This window comes from Melospiza georgiana, chromosome 21, assembly GCF_028018845.1.
Source record: "Melospiza georgiana isolate bMelGeo1 chromosome 21, bMelGeo1.pri, whole genome shotgun sequence".
Lineage (NCBI taxonomy): Eukaryota > Metazoa > Chordata > Aves > Passeriformes > Passerellidae > Melospiza > Melospiza georgiana.
Window position 1 is genome coordinate 11983879 of NC_080450.1, and position 19504 is coordinate 12003382.

The 19504-nt window shown below is 51.6% G+C and overlaps 1 protein-coding gene across 1 annotated transcript in view; it reads right to left on the minus strand.

The window, feature by feature from the left end:
* Positions 1–19504, minus strand: part of LOC131092394 (UDP-N-acetylglucosamine transferase subunit ALG13 homolog) — a 41105-nt gene that overhangs the window by 5163 nt on the left and 16438 nt on the right. Inside the window, 1 exon segment of the mRNA XM_058039076.1 lies at positions 12810–12909. Within this exon segment, the coding sequence (XP_057895059.1) occupies positions 12876–12909 (34 nt within the window). The 3' untranslated portion in view covers positions 12810–12875.

The following is a 19504-nucleotide window of genomic DNA, read 5'->3' on the forward strand; positions in this document are numbered from 1 at the left end:
CATAAAGGGTTATACTCTGATGTCCATGGGTGATCTCAACTCTCTGTTTTGGCCTCTCCTGTAGATCTACAGTCAGGAGTGTAATGCCGGTGGAGACAAAACCCTTTCCATCACGCTTCTGTCCAGTGAGCGATGGAATACTCAATGTCATCTGCAGTAACGGTACCAATTGCGCAACACGCTGACCTTTTGTTATCTTTATCGGGGGATAAGGGGTGTAAGCTATGGTTTGTATTTCTCCTGTATAGCCCGCATCTATGACCCCAGGCAATACAAATAGTCCCAGCATGGATGTCGAGGAGCATCCTAGTAATAATGCTCCACATTTTTGTCCTTGTAGCGTGAGAGGACCATTTACTCCAGATGGTATCCTTTCAGGCCGGTTCGTCATTAATGTGACGTCTACTGCTGCTGATATGTCCAAGCCGAGGCTCCCTGCTGTTGCTGGCTGCAGACAGGAGGTGGCGCTGATGTCACGGCGGCAACTTGTGTCTGGACATGGCCACTGATCGTGCTCCTCTGTCCATTTCCCCATAGGCGCCGACAAGCTGTGGTGTTGTGGGAGCTAGACTGGCAGCTTTGGCACCATACGCCAGTCGCTCTGCATTCTTGGCGCATGTGTCCCCCATTGCCGCATCGGTAGCACTTGAGATGTGATCTCGAGCCTCCCTGCGTGACTGCCATTAAGCTGTTTTGGAGAGGAGCAAGAGCAGCTAACACCTGATTTGGAGTGGACTCTGCTTGCTTTTGCAGTCCTAATCCTAATTCCTTTAAGGCATCTACTAAAAATGCCTGTGAGGCTGTTGGCTGTAATGCCATTCGCTCTAGCGCTTCCTCAATGGTCCAATTTGCTCCCAGAGTGGCTAGCACCCTTTGCGTTGCCGGATTGCTATTTTGTAAGGTGCACTGCTTTAATAGTGCCCCCTTCATATATTCTGCGACTCCCACCCGGTCTATGGCCACAGCTGCTTTGTCAATAAAACTCCCAAACGATTCCTCTCTACCTTTTTTTATGCCCATGTACGCCGGCAGCCCTCCTGGCTCTTTAACCCTGTCTATGGCAGCACGTACCAACCGCATGGCTTCTCTAAGCTTATCTGCTCCTGATATCAACTGTGCCTCCGTGCACAAATATGCCCCTAAACCCGTGAGCTCATCTATCGTCACTCCATGCAGTGGGTCCCCCTGAGCTCGCTGGGTCGCAACCGACTCATTAACCAAGGCTTGCCAATGCGCATTAAACAACAACTGCTGATGCTGAGTAAATATTAACTGTACTACTCCCTTCAAATCATTTGGGCACAAAATCTGCGTATTAAAGAGATAATCCAGCATCTGCCTAACAGGTTCGCTTTTTACACCGAACTGACTGTGGACCGCAACTGAGATAACAACTTCCAGTCTAAAGGGGTGTACTCCGCCAGATGCTGTGTGTGATTCCCCTGAGCATCATACTGTGGCGTGTATGTAACCAGACAGGCAAGAGCAGAAGCAGCCTCCATAGCCTCACCATCTCCTGTTTGCATTGCCTCTTTTGCCAGAGTAGCCCAAGCCTCCCTCCTCTGTTTAGCCATCTCCTCCCACAAGTCACTGAATGCCCCTGGGATAGGATCTGACTCTCCAAGAGTTCTGCGCTGTTGGCGCTTCTGCGCAGGCCATTTGGGTGGGGGAGGCAGCAGGCTTGGCTCGCCCTCTCTGCGGGGAGGCGGCAGGCTTGGCTCGCACTCTGTGGGGGGGCGGCAGGCTTAGCTCGCTCTCTCTGCCGTCCTCCAACTCGTCCTCCTCCTCCGACAGAGGAGGTGCAGACGGCCCCCCCCACGCCTGTAACAAGATCCTGCATACCACACTGTTGTGAACCCTTTGGTATTAACACCTTGTTTACCGAAGGCACAAGAGGATCGTCCTCACGACCATACCCTATATTCCTCTTACGAGCTTCTGTCACCCTTTCTGCTGCCTTGCACTCAGAGATGCTAAAGCAGTGTATTGTGCACCACCCGCCATGGCTTGCCCTTTCTTTGCTATCTTATCATCTTCTAACACCGTTTCCCACAGTATATCCCCAAATTTTTTCCATTCCGCGAGCTCATGGACCGTATTTGGGTTAAGGAAAACCCCCTTAGCATAGCCATAGGCTAACAACCCTGGTAGCTCCTTTTTTAGATCTATCCCCTTTACTCCTCGCCTTTCTAAATACACGGCGAAAAGATCATATGCTGCTTGCCTATCCATACCTATTCGTATACGTCAGCGCTGTTGCAGCTTTCCAGGCTCTGGCAGACACATATGGCTCGAGTCACCGATGTGAACCTTGAGGGTGCTTCAAAATTCCGGCACCATCCCGGCTGTGATCAGGACCCAACTCCAACTCCCCTCGACTGTGGCATGTCCCCCCCCCATTTTCTTTTTCAGCGAGACGCGGGGGCAAACGTCGGGGCCACCTTTTGTCAAAACAAGGAGACCAGGACATCAGATGGTCATCAACAGGTCTAATTTATTGATTGATTCGGCAACCTAAATACAGCACATAATGAGCCTCATACATATTGCAAAAGCTGAGCTCTGGGCTGGCTATTCAGATACATGTCAACCCCGCCTAATTTAGCCTTTATCTACATTCCTGTGGTTAGCAAGAATAGCAACTTCTGCATTCCACACCCCGTCCTTGCATAACTTCATCATCTTCTTTGTGAACAAGGACACCCTGCCTGCAAAAGGGCCTCTGCCCTAGTTAGGACATCTTTACCAAATTGATTTGGCTGTGTCCCCTCTCCTCAAGCCACTCTTTGACAAAACTCTCCACAACAATCCCTAAGGCTGATTTACATGCCTCCAGTTAGGCCTAGGGTTAGCATTTTTTAAACGAGAAGGCCCTGAGCTCCAGGAACGTTTCAGTTGTGAAAGGTATCCCGAGGGGAGCGCAGAAGTGCCTCAACATGTCTGCTTTCACAGCTTTTTCCAAGGGACCATCCCTAACCATAGGCTGATTTACCTGCCTAGGGTTATGGTTACACCTAGGGTTAGGGTTTTTTAAATCAGGAAGCCCTGAGCTTGAGGCACACTGCAGCTGCCAAAGGCATCCCAAGGGCAGCGCAAAAGTGCCAAAACATGGCTGCCTCCACAGCTTTTTCCTTCGGACCATCCCCAACACTAGGCTGATTTACCTGCCTCAGTTCAGGGGCAGGGTTTCGCCTAGGGCTAGGGATTTTTAAAACAGGAAGATCTGAGATCCAGGCACACATCAGCTGCGAAAGGCATCCCAAGAGAAGTGCAATAGTGCCACAACCTGGCTGCTTTCACAGCTTTTTCCTTGGGACCATATGTTAAACTGGGCTGATTTACCTCCCTAGGGTTGGGGTTAGGGTTACGCCTAGGCTTAGAGTTTTTTAAGCCAGGAAGCCCTGAGATCCAGGCACACTGCAGCTGCAAAAGGCATCCCAAGGGGAGCGCAAAAGCGCCACAACATAGCTGCCTCCACCGCTTTTTACTAGGAACCATCCCTAACCATAGGCTGATTTATATGCCTCCACTTAGGGCTGCGGTTCGGGTTTTTTTAAATGAGGAAGCCCTAAATCCAGGCACACTGCAGCTGCAAAAGGCATCACAAGGGGAGCGCAAAAGTGTCTCAATGTGGCTGCCTCCACCGCTTTTTCCTTGAGAGGATCCAGAACCCTATGTTGGTTTACATGCCTCCAGTTAGGGCTAGGGTTATGGCTTTTTAAACCAGGAAGCCCTGAGCTCTAGGAATGCTGCAGCTGCCAAAGGCTAGTGGGAGTGTAAAATTGCCACAACATGGCTACCTCCACTGTTTTTTCATTGGGACCATCCTTAACCCTAATCTGATTTATATGCCACCAGTTACGGCTAGGGTGTGGAAGGGGCTAGCAGCGGGCCCGAAAGCTAAAGGAGCGAGAAGTAAGAAGAAGAAGCTGAAAACCAAGGAGATTGAGAGAAGAATGATAACAGCATTCTGCAGCTGAATGGGAAACAACTGGAAAGTGTATAAAAGATCAGCCATTTTCACTAATAAAGTGTTGCCAACTGTTGCCAACGGTTGCTAATGGTTGCTAACGGTTGACAACTGAGACTGACGTGGAGACTGCTTGTGGTCTCTGCTTTAATGTCGTGACCGCCTCGACTGCGACATTTTGGTGACCGCCGACGTGATAAGAACATAGTCGGTGGGGGCCCATACGGGGTCCTAGCAATTGGCAACCGTGACCCACTGGGACGTAGTGGGGGAGGCGGCGTTGGTGCAGCTGAGAGTGGCAGGTGGAAGCCACTGGGAGGTCCGGACCTGATTCCCTCCAATCAACACACCTGGAAGTAGGTGAGCCACCAACTAGTAATAATGGGACAAAATTTATCTAAAGAGGATGAAAATGTTCTGTCTACATGGAAAGTTTTGTTAAGAAATAAGGAATTAATATGTCAGACTACACACTTCGTAATATATTGCTGTGGGCTAAATCACAGAATTTTGGCACTGATCCCGACACAGCATTTAGTGTTAAGGCATGGAAAAAGGTCGGGGACAGACTTTGGCAAGTCATTCAAGCGGGAAATAAAACAGTTGTTGATCTAGCAGTTACTTGGAACTCGCTCTTTGAGGCTTTAAAGGAATGGAAAATAGAGAGAGAAACGGACCAAGATGCGGATGAAGAGTCGGGGCTGATAACAGAACCTGACGGGAGAGCCTCTGAGGTAGAAGGGGGCTCTTCTGGGAAAGCTGCCAAAGCTACTCGGAAAGCTGCCAAGGCTTCTGGGAAAGCTGCCAAAACTTCTGGGCAACCTGCCCTTGCCTCTTCTTATCAGACCCCTAAGCCTCCTTATCTCACACCTGCGCAGCAGCTCGCGATGGTGCCTGAATATACTACACCTACACTGCTAAGCCAGTTAGCTGAAATGTCTTTAGCAGAGAGAGAAACCCAGCCATCTGCCGCACCGCTTCCTTCCTCTCTGGTCCAGTCGTCCGGCCCCCGGCTCCCCTCTGAGTGGCTTGAACAACCTGCAAGGCTGTATCCTCCTTTACCTGACAGTGACAGCAACAGCGAATCAAGTGATGAGTCACCCGCAGTAACACCTGAGTTGGGGCAAGGAGCTCTGGTCCCTTCATCTCCTAAGAGCCCTAGCCTTACTGCCCCATGGACTTTGCCTCCATGTCAAGTAACTGTGCTTCCTCGACACCCTCGAATTTTGGGAATTTGTTAGGAGGAAAGCAGTTGAAGAAAAGAATTGGGACATCACAGAAAGGTTAGGTGCTCCAAGAGTACCTCAGGAGAACAGTGCCAATGCAAATGTTGCTTGTGATAACCCTATGGCTTTTCCAGTTTTCAAAGCAGTTCCTGGAACAGGACAGAACGACAGTCATCACGTCTTTGCCTGGAGGGTTGTGCAAGACCTCCAACTGAAAGTAGCTCAGTATGGTATTAATTCCTCAGAGGTAATGCAATTAATACATGTAATTAATGCAGATTTGCTTGCACCTTATGACATCACTCATCTTGCTACAATTCTATTCCAGCCAGTACAATATGGTGTATTTCAAGAAACTTGGAGGCGAGTGGCTGAGCGCACCGCTTTAACATATATGCAGTTACCTCAACATGACCCTCGTCATGCTGTGGGTGTTGATGTCCTACTGGGCACTGGGCCTTTTGCTAATCCGGATTTACAGGCAAGGTGGGATCCTTCGATTTTGGCACAAGCTCAGCAAATTGGCATGAATGCTTTAACTAAAACAATGGAAATGGCAGCTCCAAAACAGAAATATATCACTATACAACAAGGGACGAGAGAACTATTTTTGCAGTTTGCAAAAAAACTTGCTGCCGCTATTGAGAAACAGGTAGATGATGAAACTTTGCAAGACAAATTGTGCGTACAATTGGCTACAGAAAATGCAAACCCAGATTGAAAGATTATTGACACTTTTCCTGGGGAACCCACCTTGTCTGAAATGGTTACTGCTTGCTCAAAAGTTGGTTCAGTTGAGCATAAAATGGCAGCTCTTGCTGCAGTGCTAAGACCTCCATCGAAGTGTTATAATTGTGGACAACAAGGGCACGTAAAGTCACAGTGTACTGTCCAGAAAACAACATTTAGGCCAAGTGCAAGCAGCGATGTCGTATGCAATCATTGTGTTAAATCTGGGCACTACGCTAAGCAATGCAGGAGTAAATATCATGCAAATGGTCAGCTATTGCCGGGAAACCCAAAGAGGAGCGCGAGGGGGCGTGTGGGGAAACAAATACCCCAACAACCACAACAGCAAATGCGGGCCTTCCCAGCCCTGCAAAGCTACCCATTTGTGAACAATACTCAGGGGCAACAAGCGGGTCCGCAGGGATTGATATACCAACAGCTGACACAGTAACCGTTTTAACAAAAGAAATATGTAAGGTACCCCTTGATGCCTATGGTCCGATAGGACGGAGATTGAGTGCATTTTTGATAGGGAGATCAAGTACTATACTTAGAGGTATTCATGCGCATCTAGGGCTTATTGATGCTGATTATTTAGGGCAGATTCATGCCATGGTATCCATTGATGATCCTCCTGTCACTATTCAGAAAGGAACTTGCATTGCTCAATTTATACCTTTTGTGAGTTCTGTTCCAAATACAGTGGACTGAAGTCACGGCACAGGAAGCTCTGGCTTGACAGGAGTACCTCAAGTGTTCTGGACTGAGAAAGTAACAGAGAGCCGTCCAGAAAAGACATGCACTCTCACCGCCAGTGGATGTCATCCAGGAACTATATCAGTAACAGGTTTGATTGACACTGGAGCAGATGTCACAATACTCTTGCGACTTTGCTGGCCTCAATCGTGGCCTACTCATGTCACTCAGTATTATGGTACTAACACTAGAGGTCTTTCTGCGTTAGAAGAATGGCAAACTGATGTTACAAAAATGCCAGAATCTGGTCGCTTTAAGTATGTTCATGTTACAGTTGATACTTTTTCTCATGCAATGGTTGCTTCAGCATTCACAGAAGAAAAAACTTGAGATGCTATTCATCATTTTTATCATGCCTTTTCTATTTTAGGTGTTCCGTGTCACGTAAAAACAGGTAACGGCCCAGCATATGCTTCACAAAAAATGCAAGCATTCTTTCATGCCTGGGGCATTGAGCACTCAACAGGTATTCCACATGTCCCCAAGGGCCAAGCAATTATTGAAAGAGCTCATGGACTTCTTAAATGTCAGGTTCAAAACAAAAAGGGGGAATGCAACAGGAGTCACCTCAAGTGAGATTAGATAAAGCTGTTTATGTGTTAAACTTCTTGCGTCCCCTACCTGACTCACAGTTATCTCCAATCTTTTGCCATTTTTCTTCTTTGAATTATAAGCAACCAAATTTCCATAGAAATGTCAAGGTATGGGTCAAGGATTTGATTACTGGTATATGGTCTGGTCATGTGGAACTGATAACCTGGGGGAGGGGTTATGCTTCTGTTTTGACAGATAATAGTCCTCGATGGGTTCCTGCTCGCTGTGTCAAACCTTACCTAGAGTGTGCGGGAAAGGACAGGATCGATGGTTCTGCAACTGAAGCAGAACATGCGGATGACACTGGCTATATATAAGACCATATATCAATACGTAAAGATGGATGAAGGACAGGAACAATTGCATTAAGAATGGGAATTTTGTTGATGGTTGTGATTGTGATTTTGTGTGTCCCCTCTCTGCTTGGGTTTTTGCAAAGGGCCCTGCAAAAATCTATAGCAGCTGTATTTACAGGTCAAAAAACAAAAAAGGGGGAATTGTGGAAGGGGCTAGCAGCGGGCCTGTTAGCTAAAGGAGAGAGAAGTAAGAAGAAGAAGCTGAAAACCAAGGAGATCGAGAGAAGAACGATAACAGTATTCTGCAGCTGAATGGGAAGCAACTCGAAAGTGTATAAAAGATGAGCCATTTTCACTAATAAAGTGTTGCCAACTGTTGCCAACGGTTGCTAATGGTTGATAACTGAGACTGAGACGGAGACAGCTTGTGGTCACTGCTTTAATGTCGTGACCGCCTCGACTGCGACACTAGGGTTCGGGTTTTTTTAAACCAGGAAGCCCTAAACTCCAGGAACACTGCAGCTTCAAAAGGCATCACAAGGGGAGTGCAAAAGTGTCTCAACATGGCTGCCTCCACCGCTTTTTCCTTGAGAGGATCCAGAATCCTATGTTGCTTTACCTGCCTCCAGTTTGGGCTGTGGTTTAGGTTTTTTTACACCAGGAAGCCCTAAACTCCAGGCACACAGCAGCTGCAATAGGCATTCCAAGGGGAGCGCTGAAGTGCCAGAAGTTCTTTGCCTCCAACCCTTCTTTCTTGGGACCATCCCTAACCCTAGGCTGGTTTACTTGTCTAGGTTTAGAGTTATGCACAGACACAATCCTCTACTTGCTGTTCTCTGCTTTGGCTGACACCCTCACTGGGATGTTGGCAAAATCCTGGCCTCCTCAACCTGAGCTGGCATCTACCACCTGTGTCCACAGGAAGGGGTTGGTAAACAATAAAGAGGCCAGACAGATTGCCATGTCTACCTCATGGCAGCACAGGCTGAAGACCACTGGTTCCAGGTTCTTCTCAATGCTGCAGATGAGTTTGTCTTCCAGGAAGTCAGGGGAGGTGGGGTATGCCCAAACGGTCAGCTCCTGGACATGGCCCCACTGAAGACATCAAATGAGCTCTGAGTGTGAGCAGGAGAAGCAGCCCCTGGGCACTTCAACCGTGCCCACTCTACCTGCCCTTCTCCTACCTTCTTCTCCTTTGGTTTCAGGGTCATGCGGCCAGGGAGCAAAAGGAATGTCTCTGCTTGCTCTGCATTCTCAAAGGAGAATTGGACCTCTACATCCATGGGAGAGTTGTTGAGAATGGTTATAGTCTCAGAGTTGCCGGGACAGTTCTGGGCCTTGTACCTGTCCACAAAAGGGGAAAAGGCTGCAAAAGAGACTGTTGCAACTGCGGATGTTGAAATGGGCCATGATGGCATGTCCTTCAGCAGAACATCCTGGGTCATCTTGGCACCCGTCCATGATCACGGCGCCAGAGTCGGATGGCCGGTGGTTGCAGAACTTGAAGGGGGCTACGACTGCTTGTCCCTCAGCACAACAGCACGGGTCTTCTTAGCGCCCGCCCACAATTACAGTGCCGGAGTTGGACGGCCGGCAGCTGCGGATCTTGAAGGGGGCCATGACTGCTTGTCCCTCAGCAAAACAGCCCAGGTCTTCTTGGCGCCCGCCCACGATCCTGCTGCCGGAGTCAGACGGCCAGCGGTTGTGGAATTTTAAGAGGGCCAGGACTACTTGTCGTTCAGCATAACAGCTGAGGTCTTCTAGGCACCCACTCGCAATCACGGCGACCAAGTTGGAAGGCTGGAGACTGCAGAATTTTAAGAGGGCCAGGACTGCTTGTCCCTCAGCACAACAGGCCGGGTCTTGGTGTTACCAGCCCACAGTCACGGCACCAGGGTCGGACAGGCCGCGGCTGCGGAACTCTTAGGGTGCCACGACTGTTTGTCCCACAGCACAACAGCCCTGGTTTTCTTAGCACCCGCCCACGATCACGGCGCAACAGTCAGACGGCCGGTGGCTCCGGAACTTGAAGGGGGCCAGGGCTGCTTGTTGTTCAGCACAACAGCACAACTGCCTGGGTTTTCTTGGTGCCTGCCTATGATCAGCATGCCAGAGCCGGACGGCCAGCAACTGCAGAACTTTAAGGGGGCCTGGACAGCTTATTTTTCACCACAATAGCACAACAGCCTGGGTCTTCTTAGCACCCACCCACGATCACGGCGCCACAGTCGGACAGCCAGCGGCTCTAGAAATTGAAGGGGGCCTGGACTGCTTGTCCTTCAGAACAACAGCCTGGGGTTTCATGGCGCCCACCATCACAGCGCCAAAGTCAGTCGGCTTCGAAGTAGGTGGGTGAGGCAGGCACAATCCTCTACTTGCTGTACTTTGCTTCGGCTGACACCCTCACTGGGATGTCGGCAAAAGGCTGGCCTCCTTGACCTGAGCTGGCATCTGCCACCTGTGTCCACAGGAAGGGGTTGGTAAACAATAAAGAGTCCATACAGATTGCCATGTCTACCTCATGGCAGCACAGGCTGAAGACCACTGGTTCCAGGTTCTTCTCAATGCTGCAGATGAGTTTGTCTTCCAGGAAGTCAGGGGAGGTGGGGTATGCCCAAACAGTCAGCTCCTGGACATGGCCCCACTGAAGAAATCAAAGGAGCTCTGAGTGTGAGCAGGAGGAGCAGCCCCTGGGCACTTCAACGGTGCCCGCTCTACCTGCCCTTCTCCAACCTTCTTCTCCTTTGGTTTCAGGGTCATGCGGCGAGGGTGCAAAAGGAATGTCTCTGCTTGCCCTGCATTCTCAAAGGAGAATTAGACCTCTACATCCGTGGGTGAGTTGCTGAGGATAGGTATAGTCTCAGAGTTGCCGGGACAGTTCTGGGCCTTGTACCTGTCCACAAAAGGGGAAAAGGCTGCAAAAGAGACTGTTGCAACTGCGGATGTTGAAATGGGCCATGACTGCATGTCCTTCAGCAGAACATCCTGGGTCATCTTGGCACCCGCCCACGATCACGGCACCAAAGTTGGACGGCCGGCGGCTGTAGAACTTGAAGGGGGCCTGGACTGCTCGTCCTTCAGTACAATATCTCGCGCGTTCTTGGCACCCACCATCACAGTGCCAAAGTCGGACGTCTCCTAAGTCGGTGGGTGAGGCAGGCACAATCCTCTACTCACTGTACTCTGCTTTGGCTGACACCCTCACTGGGATGATGGCAAAAAGCTGGCCTGCTCGACCAGAGCTGGCATCTGCCACCTGTGTCCACAGGAAGGGGTTGGTAAACAATAAAGAGGCCAGACAGATTGCCATGTCTACCTCATGGCAGCACAGGCTGAAGACCACTGGTTCCAGGTTCTTCTCAATGCTGCAGATGAGTTTGTCTTCCAGGAAGTCAGGGGAGGTGGGGTATGCCCAAACGGTCAGCTCCTGGACATGGCCCCACTGAAGAAATCAAAGGAGCTCTGAGTGTGAGCAGGAGGAGCAGCCCCTGGGCACTTCAACGGTGCCCACTCTACCTGCCCTTCTCCAACCTTCTTCTCCTTTGGTTTCAGGGTCATGCGGCGAGGGTGCAAAAGGAATGTCTCTGCTTGCCCTGCATTCTCAAAGGAGAACTGGACCTCTACATCCACATGGGAGAGTTGTTGAGAATGGTTATAGTCTCTGAGTTGCTGGGACAGTTCTTGGCCTTGTACCTGTCCCCAAAATGGCAATACGCTGCAGAGGAGACAGTTGCGACTGCGGAACTTGAAAGGGCCATGACTGCATGTCATTCAGCACAATAGCACAACAGACCAGGTCTTCTTGGCACCCACTTGTGATCACGGCGCCGGAGTCGAACGGCCGGTGGCTGCGGAACTTTAAGGGGGCCACGACTGCTTGTCCCTCAGCACAACAGCCCAGGTCTTCTTGGTGCCTGCCCACGATCACGGTGCCAGAGTCGGACAGCCGGTGTCTGTGAAAGCTGAAGACAGCCAGGACTGCTTGTCCCTCAGCAAAACAGCCCGGGTCTTCTTGGCGCCCATGCATGGTCACGGTGCCAGAGTCGGATGGCCGGCGGCTGCTGAACTTGAAGAGGTCTAGCACTGCTTGTCATTCAGCACAACAGCCCAACAGCCCGGGTCTTCGTGGCGCCCGCCCTCGATCATGGCCCCGGAGTCGGATGACCAGCGGCTGCGGAACTTGAAGGGGGCCTGGACTGCTTGTCCCTCAGCACAACAGCCCGGGTCTTCTTGGTGCCCTCCATCACAGTGCCAAAGTCGGACGGCTCTGAAGTCAGTGGGTGAGGCAGGCACAATCCTCTACTTGCTGTTCTCTGCTTCGGCCGACACCCTCACTGGGATGTTGGCAAAAGCCTGGCCTGCTCGACCTGAGCTGGCATCTGCCACCTGTGTCCACAGGAAGGTGTTGGTAAACAATAGAGGCCAGCCAGATTCCCAGCTCCACTTAAGAAGCCTCGCAAATGGTGTTGAAAGGCTTTGTTTGTTTATGTAGGAGAGAGGATTCTCCAGTTAAAGCTCTCCTTCCATTAGACATCTATCTTGTTTATGCTCCCAAAACACCATGTGATAATGCAGCCTGGCCCAGGCGGCTCACCTGGCAGTACAGGCTGGGTTTGTTCTTGAGGACCATTTCACTTGCAGGGTGGAAGAGCATCTCAACATTCTCATCAGGCTGGGAGGCAATCAGCATGCCTGACTGAGGCTCAACAGTGAAGTGGGATGCCAAGTCTTGCATCACAGGACCTGCACCCTTCTGCATGAAACTGGGGAGAAAGGGAAGGAATGCAGATCTCTGCAGTTAAAAGTACAGGTGCCACCAACACAGCCAGGGCTTTGCATAGGACCAGGAAAAAAAGGGGGAGTCCAGTTCTGCTTAGGCAATCCTGGATCTTGACAGAGAGTGCAGACATTCACAAGATTACTGCAAAGAAACCTTGAGACTGAAATTTTTCATTCACTCCTTTACAGAGTCTCAGAAAGAGAAAAGAGGTGACCACCAAAAAAAGGCAATGAGTCTCAGCATTTCAGTGGCTGAAATTTCTGGGGCTCTCCTTTGGGCTCCAGCTGAGCTGTGAAGAACTGCTGGTTTGTGGCTGAATTCTCTGGTAAAATAATTGAGATCAGAGAGCCCAAGTTTTGTATTTACCGTGAGGTAGCCAGCATGGAAACAGGCTCTAGCCATTGACAGAGGGAGAATGAAGGTCTGGGAAATGCTCACTACCAGGCAGCTGGACTCACCTGTACTCAGTGTTGTATATCCCTTTGTTCTGTAGACTCAGGACTTTCTTCACTTTATCCAGGACATTAATGGTTCCAAATTCCAAGCTTCCATCTGCACCTGCAGAAAACCCACAGAGTGAGGTCAAACACCGTATTTGTGAGCTGCTGCAGAATACACCAAGTCACAATCAACATGGAGGTCTCAGCACAAAACCCTTCTCAGCAAGATCCCATTCTTGAAAGTGTTTTCCAGCTACTTGTCTGCCCTTTCTCTTCTTACTCAAAATATCTGCAGGCTTAGTAGCTAAAGAGCTCGCTTTCCACTTCCTCACTCCCAAGCACAAATCCAATTACTTTATATGCTGTGCTGAGCCTGTGGGCATTGCCAACTGCCTGTTTATGTCACTGTCGTTTCAAAGCCCCCAAATCTAATCTGCACATGAAACTGCACACTTCAAAGTTCAGAGGGGAGAGACTTAAGGCTGTCAGAGCCCTGACAATGCTTTATTCCACGCAGCTTGCAGAGTATGTGCTTTATGTATCCATGTCTTCCTTGTATGCTGTCCCATCCCATCCCATCAAGCGCTTTGGTTGCTCACCTCCCAAGGTAATGCAGTGCACCTGGACTGCTTTGTTTGGGAGGCATCCACTAACCTTCAGGCATGTCAATGCTCAGAGAAACATAGACCTCTGCAGAGATTTCGATGGTTATAGCCTGAACATGCCCCAGGATGTTTTCTGTATCTGAAACCTGAGGCAGCAAGAAACAAACACTGTTAAGATTATTCTTTTGGTAGACAGCCTGAAAGTCCTTGTCTCTGCTGGCTGCTTCCCCTATGACCTCCCTGGCTTCACAAGCATTGGTGGACTCCCAAGCTTTGCTAACCTGTTCCTCTCATGGGCTGTCCCAGTGGGATTCTGCTGCAGTAAAAAACCCTATCAGCCCAACTCGGCACTCCTGCAGCAGGGAATGCTGCTGCTAAAGCATCCTTGAGAGGCACAGGGGTGTAAGAACAACCACAAGAAGTGTGAGGTGTCTCAGAGCAGGTGGCATTGACAACCCTCTCCAATCACCTGGCACCCTGTCTGAAATGCAGCCCCTAAACCATGGGGAACAAAATCCCAGGGGGAGAGTTTGTTGCACTATGCAAGAGCTTCAAAGTCCAGGACGAATGTAGAGATCATGCTGCAGTCTGTACCACCAAACAACAACCTTCAACCATTCACAGGGACAAGGTAGTTGTGGTACAGGCTCAGGATGCAGTGTCCGCTTATCTGGGGGGATGTGGATGCACTGCACGTTTTGGCAAATGCTGTGTAGAGGCAGAAGTTGGGGTCACAGCACCCTTGTCTCTCTCAGGTGCAGCTCTTCCTGTCCCTAGGAGCACATGGCCGCTTACTGTGCCCTGCTCTGACAGGCAGAGCACAGTCCCTCTCACCTCTACTTAGAGAATCTTCTCAATGCTGCCAATGTGCTCAGCCTTGAAATGCAGTGTCACTTCAAACTCTGAGCGGGGATCAAGGACGCCATTATCTTGTGACAAGGAGAAGTCCTCAACAAGGTCATCCAGCCCCCTGAGCTGCCAGGCCATGGGCAGTAGGGTGTTGGTTTTCACGACCAAGGTCTTGCTATCAGTCCTGCAGAGACAGGAAGGCACTTGGCATCAGCTGCTTGATGAGTACACCAGCCTCACCACTGAATGGAACTTGGGGCAGCTCCATCTATGCCCCGGAAACCAGAGTCAAATGTTTTCTCTTTGTCACCAGTCTTGGAGTGCTTGTGGGATGACTGGCCTGTGAAGAAGCAGCTTGTCAAAAGACAGCTGCAGGGGGCTGACGTCCAGCTTCATGTTCACCTCATGGCAGCACAGGCTGAAGACCACTGGTTCCGGGTTCTTCTCAATGCTGCAGATGAGTTTGTCTTCCAGGAAGTCAGGGGAGGTGGGGTGTGCCCAAATGGTCAGCTCCTGGACATGGCCCCACTGAAGAAATCAAAGGAGCTCTGAGTGTGAGCAGGAGGAGCAGCCCCTGGGCACTTCAACGGTGCCCGCTCTACCTGCCCTTCTCCAACCTTCTTCTCCTTTGGTTTCAGGGTCATGCGGCGAGGGTGCAAAAGGAATGTCTCTGCTTGCCCTGCATTCTCAAAGGAGAATTGGACCTCTACATCCATGGGCGAGTTGCGGAGGATGGTTATAGTCTCTGACTTGCCAGGACAGTTCTGGGCCTTGTACCTGTCCACAAAAGGGGAAAAGGCTGCAAAAGAGACTGTTGTGACTGCGGATCTTGAACGGGGCCACGATGGAATGTCCTTCAGCAGAACATCCTGGGTCATCTTGGCACCCGCCAACAATCATGGCGCCAGAGTCGAACGGCCGGCGGTTACAGAACTTGAAGGGGGCCATGACTGCTTGTCCCTCAGCACAACAGCACGGGTCTTCTTAGCGCCCGCCCACAATTACAGTGCCGGAGTTGGACGGCCGGCAGCTGCGGATCTTGAAGGGGGCCATGACTGCTTGTCCCTCAGCAAAACAGCCCAGGTCTTCTTGGCGCCCGGCCACAACCTTGGTGCCACAGTCGGACGGCCGGCGGCTGCAGAATTTGAAGACGGCCAGGACTGCTTGTCGTTCAGCACAACAGCTCGGGTCTTCTTGGCGCCCACTCATGATCACGGCGCCAAAATCGGAAGGCCGACGACTGCGGAAATTGAAGGGAGGCAGGACATGCTTTTCCTTCAGCAGAATAGCACAACAGCCCGGGTCTTCTTGGTGCCCATCCACGATCACGGCGCCGGAGTCTGATGGCCGGCAGCTGCAGAACTCTAAGGGGCCTGGTCTGCTTGTCCTTCAGCACAACAGCCCGGCTCTTTGTGTCGCCCACCCACGATCATGGCCCTGGAGTCGGACGTCCGGCAGCTGTGGAACTTGAAGGGGGCCAGGAGTGCTTGTCCTTCGGCACAACAGCGCGGGTCTTTGTTGCGCCCACATGTGATCACCACTCCAGGTTCCGACAGTCGGCGGAAGGGGGCCAGGTCTGCTTGTCCTTTGGCACAACAGCCTGGGTCATCTTGGCGCGTGTCCATGATCATGGCGCCAGAGTCGGATGGCCAGCGGCTGAGCAATTTTAAGAGAGCCAAGACTGCTGGTCATTCAGCACATCTGCCTGGTTCTTCGTGTTGCCCACCCACGATAATGGTGAGTACTGGTCAGTACTGGTCTGCGTGAGTCAGTACTGGTCAGTACTGCTCAATGTGGGTCTCTACTGGTCAGTGTGGATAAGTGTGGGTCAGTGTGGGTCAGTACTGGTCAGTGTGGGTAAGTGTGGGTCAGTACTGGTCAGTGTGGGTAAGTGTGGGTCAGTACTGGTCAATGTGGGTCAGTACTGGTCAGTACTCATCAGTGTGGGTCAGTACTGGTCAGTCACTTGTCAGTGTGGGTCAGTACTGGTCAGTGTGGGTCAGGGCCCTAGCACCCCGAGGTGCGTCCCCATGACCCATGCATGTCCACGGGAACCCCAGGTGTGTCCCCAGGTTTGTCTGTACCTGTCCCCAGGTGCGCTCACCTGAGAGGATGATGACGTGCTCACTGCAGTTCTCAAGGGAGCTGCAGCTCTGCTGGCAGTGCCCACACAGGTACGGGGGGGGCATGCCTGGCTCAGGGGACTCTGTGGGGCACTGGGGGGGCCGTGAGACCCCCACCCCCCCCAGCCCTGCCCATCAGGGCAGCACCACTGCCGAGGGGGCCCCCAAACTCGACCCCGTCCCCCCGGGCGCCTCCCAGGGCGGCTCCAAAACACGGCAGGGACAGCGGGGCCATGGCGCCTTCCTTGGGGCTCCTTCATCCTCTGCTTCCCCCTCATCCTCCTCCAGGTGCTTCTCCTTGAGCAGGGTGGGCGCCCGGCGCACTGGCTGGCACTGCTCGTGGCTGTGCCCGCTGCTGGGGCAGTCCGTGGGCACCTCCGTGGTCAGTTCTCTGGTCATCTCTGTGGTCAGTAGGGCAGTCAGTTCTGTGGTCATCTCCATGGTCAGTGGTGTGGACAACGGTGGGGACAGTTCAGTGGTCAGGGATGGGGTCAGTGGTGTGGACAGCTCAGTGGTCAGTACTTTGCTCAGCTCTTTGGTCAGTGGTGTGGACAGTGGTGTGGCCAGCTCGGTGGTCAGTTCTGTGGTCAGTTCTGTGGCCAGCCCAGTGGCCATCTCTGTGGCCAGCTCAGCGCTCAGGGACGCTGTCACCGGCTGCGCCTGCGGGATGATTTGCACGCGCTGCCGAAGGCGGCCTCTATCCGCAGCACAGAGGCGGCCGTGGGGATGGGCAGCGCCTCGGGGCGCACCGCCGCTGCCAGGCTCCCGCTGCAGAGAGAGGAGTGCCCGGAGCCGGCGCACGGACAGATTCTCACACTGCCCAGGGCACCACGGGTGCACGGACAGACTCTCACACCGCCCAAGGCAGCACTGACAGACTCTAACACCGCCCAGGGCAGCACGGACAGACTCTCACACGGCCCAGGACGCCATGGACAGACTCTCACACTGCCGAGGGCAGCACCGACAGACTCTCATACTGCCCAGGGCACCCCAGGCTCCTGCAGCACCCCGATCTGTGGCTAAGGGGCCCGGGCTGAGCTGCCGTGGCAAGAGGCGCTGCCAGCGCACCGCACGCACACCGGAGTTTCACGCACTCGCCCACCCCGCGCCTGCATCGGCGCATGCGCAGCACTCTGGGGATGCGACCCCGCACCCTCCCAGTGACGTCACCACCCCAACACCAGCCAGGCCTCAGCCCCGCCCCCTCATTTGAATGCTGCATTTACATATTTACAGCCTCAACCCCCCCCCCCCCCAGAGAGGGGTCACCTGCAGAAATGGGGGGGAAGGGCCATAATTGGGGAGGCCCTGAAGGGGAGGGGTCCCTCCCCATTTTTGGGGTCCTAAATTCATTTTTTGGGGTTCCTTCCCCATTTCTGGGGTCCCCTCCTATATTTTAGGGTATTCTCCCCATTTTTAGGATCCCAAATTCTCCTTCTGGGGTCCCCTCCTCATTTTTGGGGTCCCCCCTCCCAATTTCTGGAGTTTTCTCCCCAGTTTTGGGATCCCTCTCCTAATTTTTTGGGTTCGAAATTTTCTTTTTAGGATCCTCTCCTCATTTTTGGGGTCCCCTCAACTCATCTTGGAATCCCTTCCTTCTTTGGGGTCTCAAATTAGCTTTTTGGGGTCCCCTTCCTTTTTTGGGATCCCCTCCCTTTTTTGGGGGTTCTTTCCTTATTTTTGGGTCCCTTCCCCAATTTTTGGTCCCCTCCTTTTTTTGGGGTCCTCTTCCAATTTTTGGGGTTCTTTCCCCATTTTTAGGGTTCCTCCTCCTCAATTCTGGGCTCCCCCCTTTCAATTTCTGGGATCCCAAATTCTATTTTTGGGGTCCCATCCCCATTTTCGGGGTCCCAAATTTTCTTTTTAGGATCCTCTCCTCATTTTCAGAATTCCCCCTCCTCATTTTTAGGGTCCCCTGCTTCCTTTTTTGGAATTCCCCCCTTTTCCTGGGGGTCTCATCTATTTTTGGGAACCCCCCTTTTTTAGGACCTCTCCCCTTTTTCAAGGATTTTCCCCCATTTTCAGACCCCCTCCCTGTTTGGGGACCCCTTTTCTGGAACCCCCTTTTTTGGGGTGTCTCCCCCTTTTTTTTGAGCTAAAACCCCCGCTCTTTTAGGACTTGCCCTTTTTTAAGGGTTACCCCCTTTTTGGGGAACTCCTTTGTTTAGAACCCCCCTTTTTTAGGGATCCCCCTTTATTTGACATTCCCATCTTTGGGACCCCCCTTTCTTTCGGGACCCCCTTTTTTGGGATCCCCTTTTTTCAGGAACTCCCTTTTTTTGAGACCTTCCCTCTTTTTCAGGGCTTTCCCCCCTTTTTTAGCACCCCCTTTCTTTAAGGCCCCAATTTTTGGGACCCCTCCCTTTTTTTAAAGGTCCCCCCTTTTTTGGGTCCCCCATTTCTTTAGGGACCCCCATTTCTGGGACCCCTGTTTTTCAAACGCTTTTTTTTCAGGACCTCCTTTCTTTTAGGATCCCTCTGTTTTCAAGACACCCCTTTTTTAGGGGTCTCTCTCTACTTTAGGGACTTCTGCTTTTTTTGGGACGCCCCTTTCCTTCAAACCCCCATTTCCAAAGCCCCATTTTTAATCCCCCCTTTCTTTCACAACCCCCTTTCTTCCAAACTCCAAATTTTTATAATTTTACATTTTTTACTCCCCCCCATTTTTAGGCCCCCCATTTCTTTTGGGACCCCCATTTATTTTAGGATCTCCCTTTCTTTTAGGGCCCCCATTTCTTTTAGGACTTCCCCCCATTTTTTGGGACCCCTCTTTTTTGGGACCCTCTTTTTTTGAGATCCCCATTTTTGGGACCTCCGTTTTTCAGGGGTCTCCCCCCATTTTTCAGGACCCCCATTTCTTTTAGGACCCCCCATTTTTCTTAAGACTCGCATTTTTAGGACCCCCCTTTCCAAAACCCCATTTTTGGGATCCCCATTTTTCTTTTAGACCCCTGTTCTTTAAGCACCCCCTTTCTTTAGGGACCCCCCCTTCTCTTTAGAACTCCCTCTTTTGGGACCCCCTTTCTTCGAGAACCCCATTTTTGGGACCCCCCTTTCTTTCAGACCCCTCTTCTTTTTAGGACACTATTCTTTTTGGGACCCCCAGTTTTGGGACTCCTCTTTTTCAAGCCCC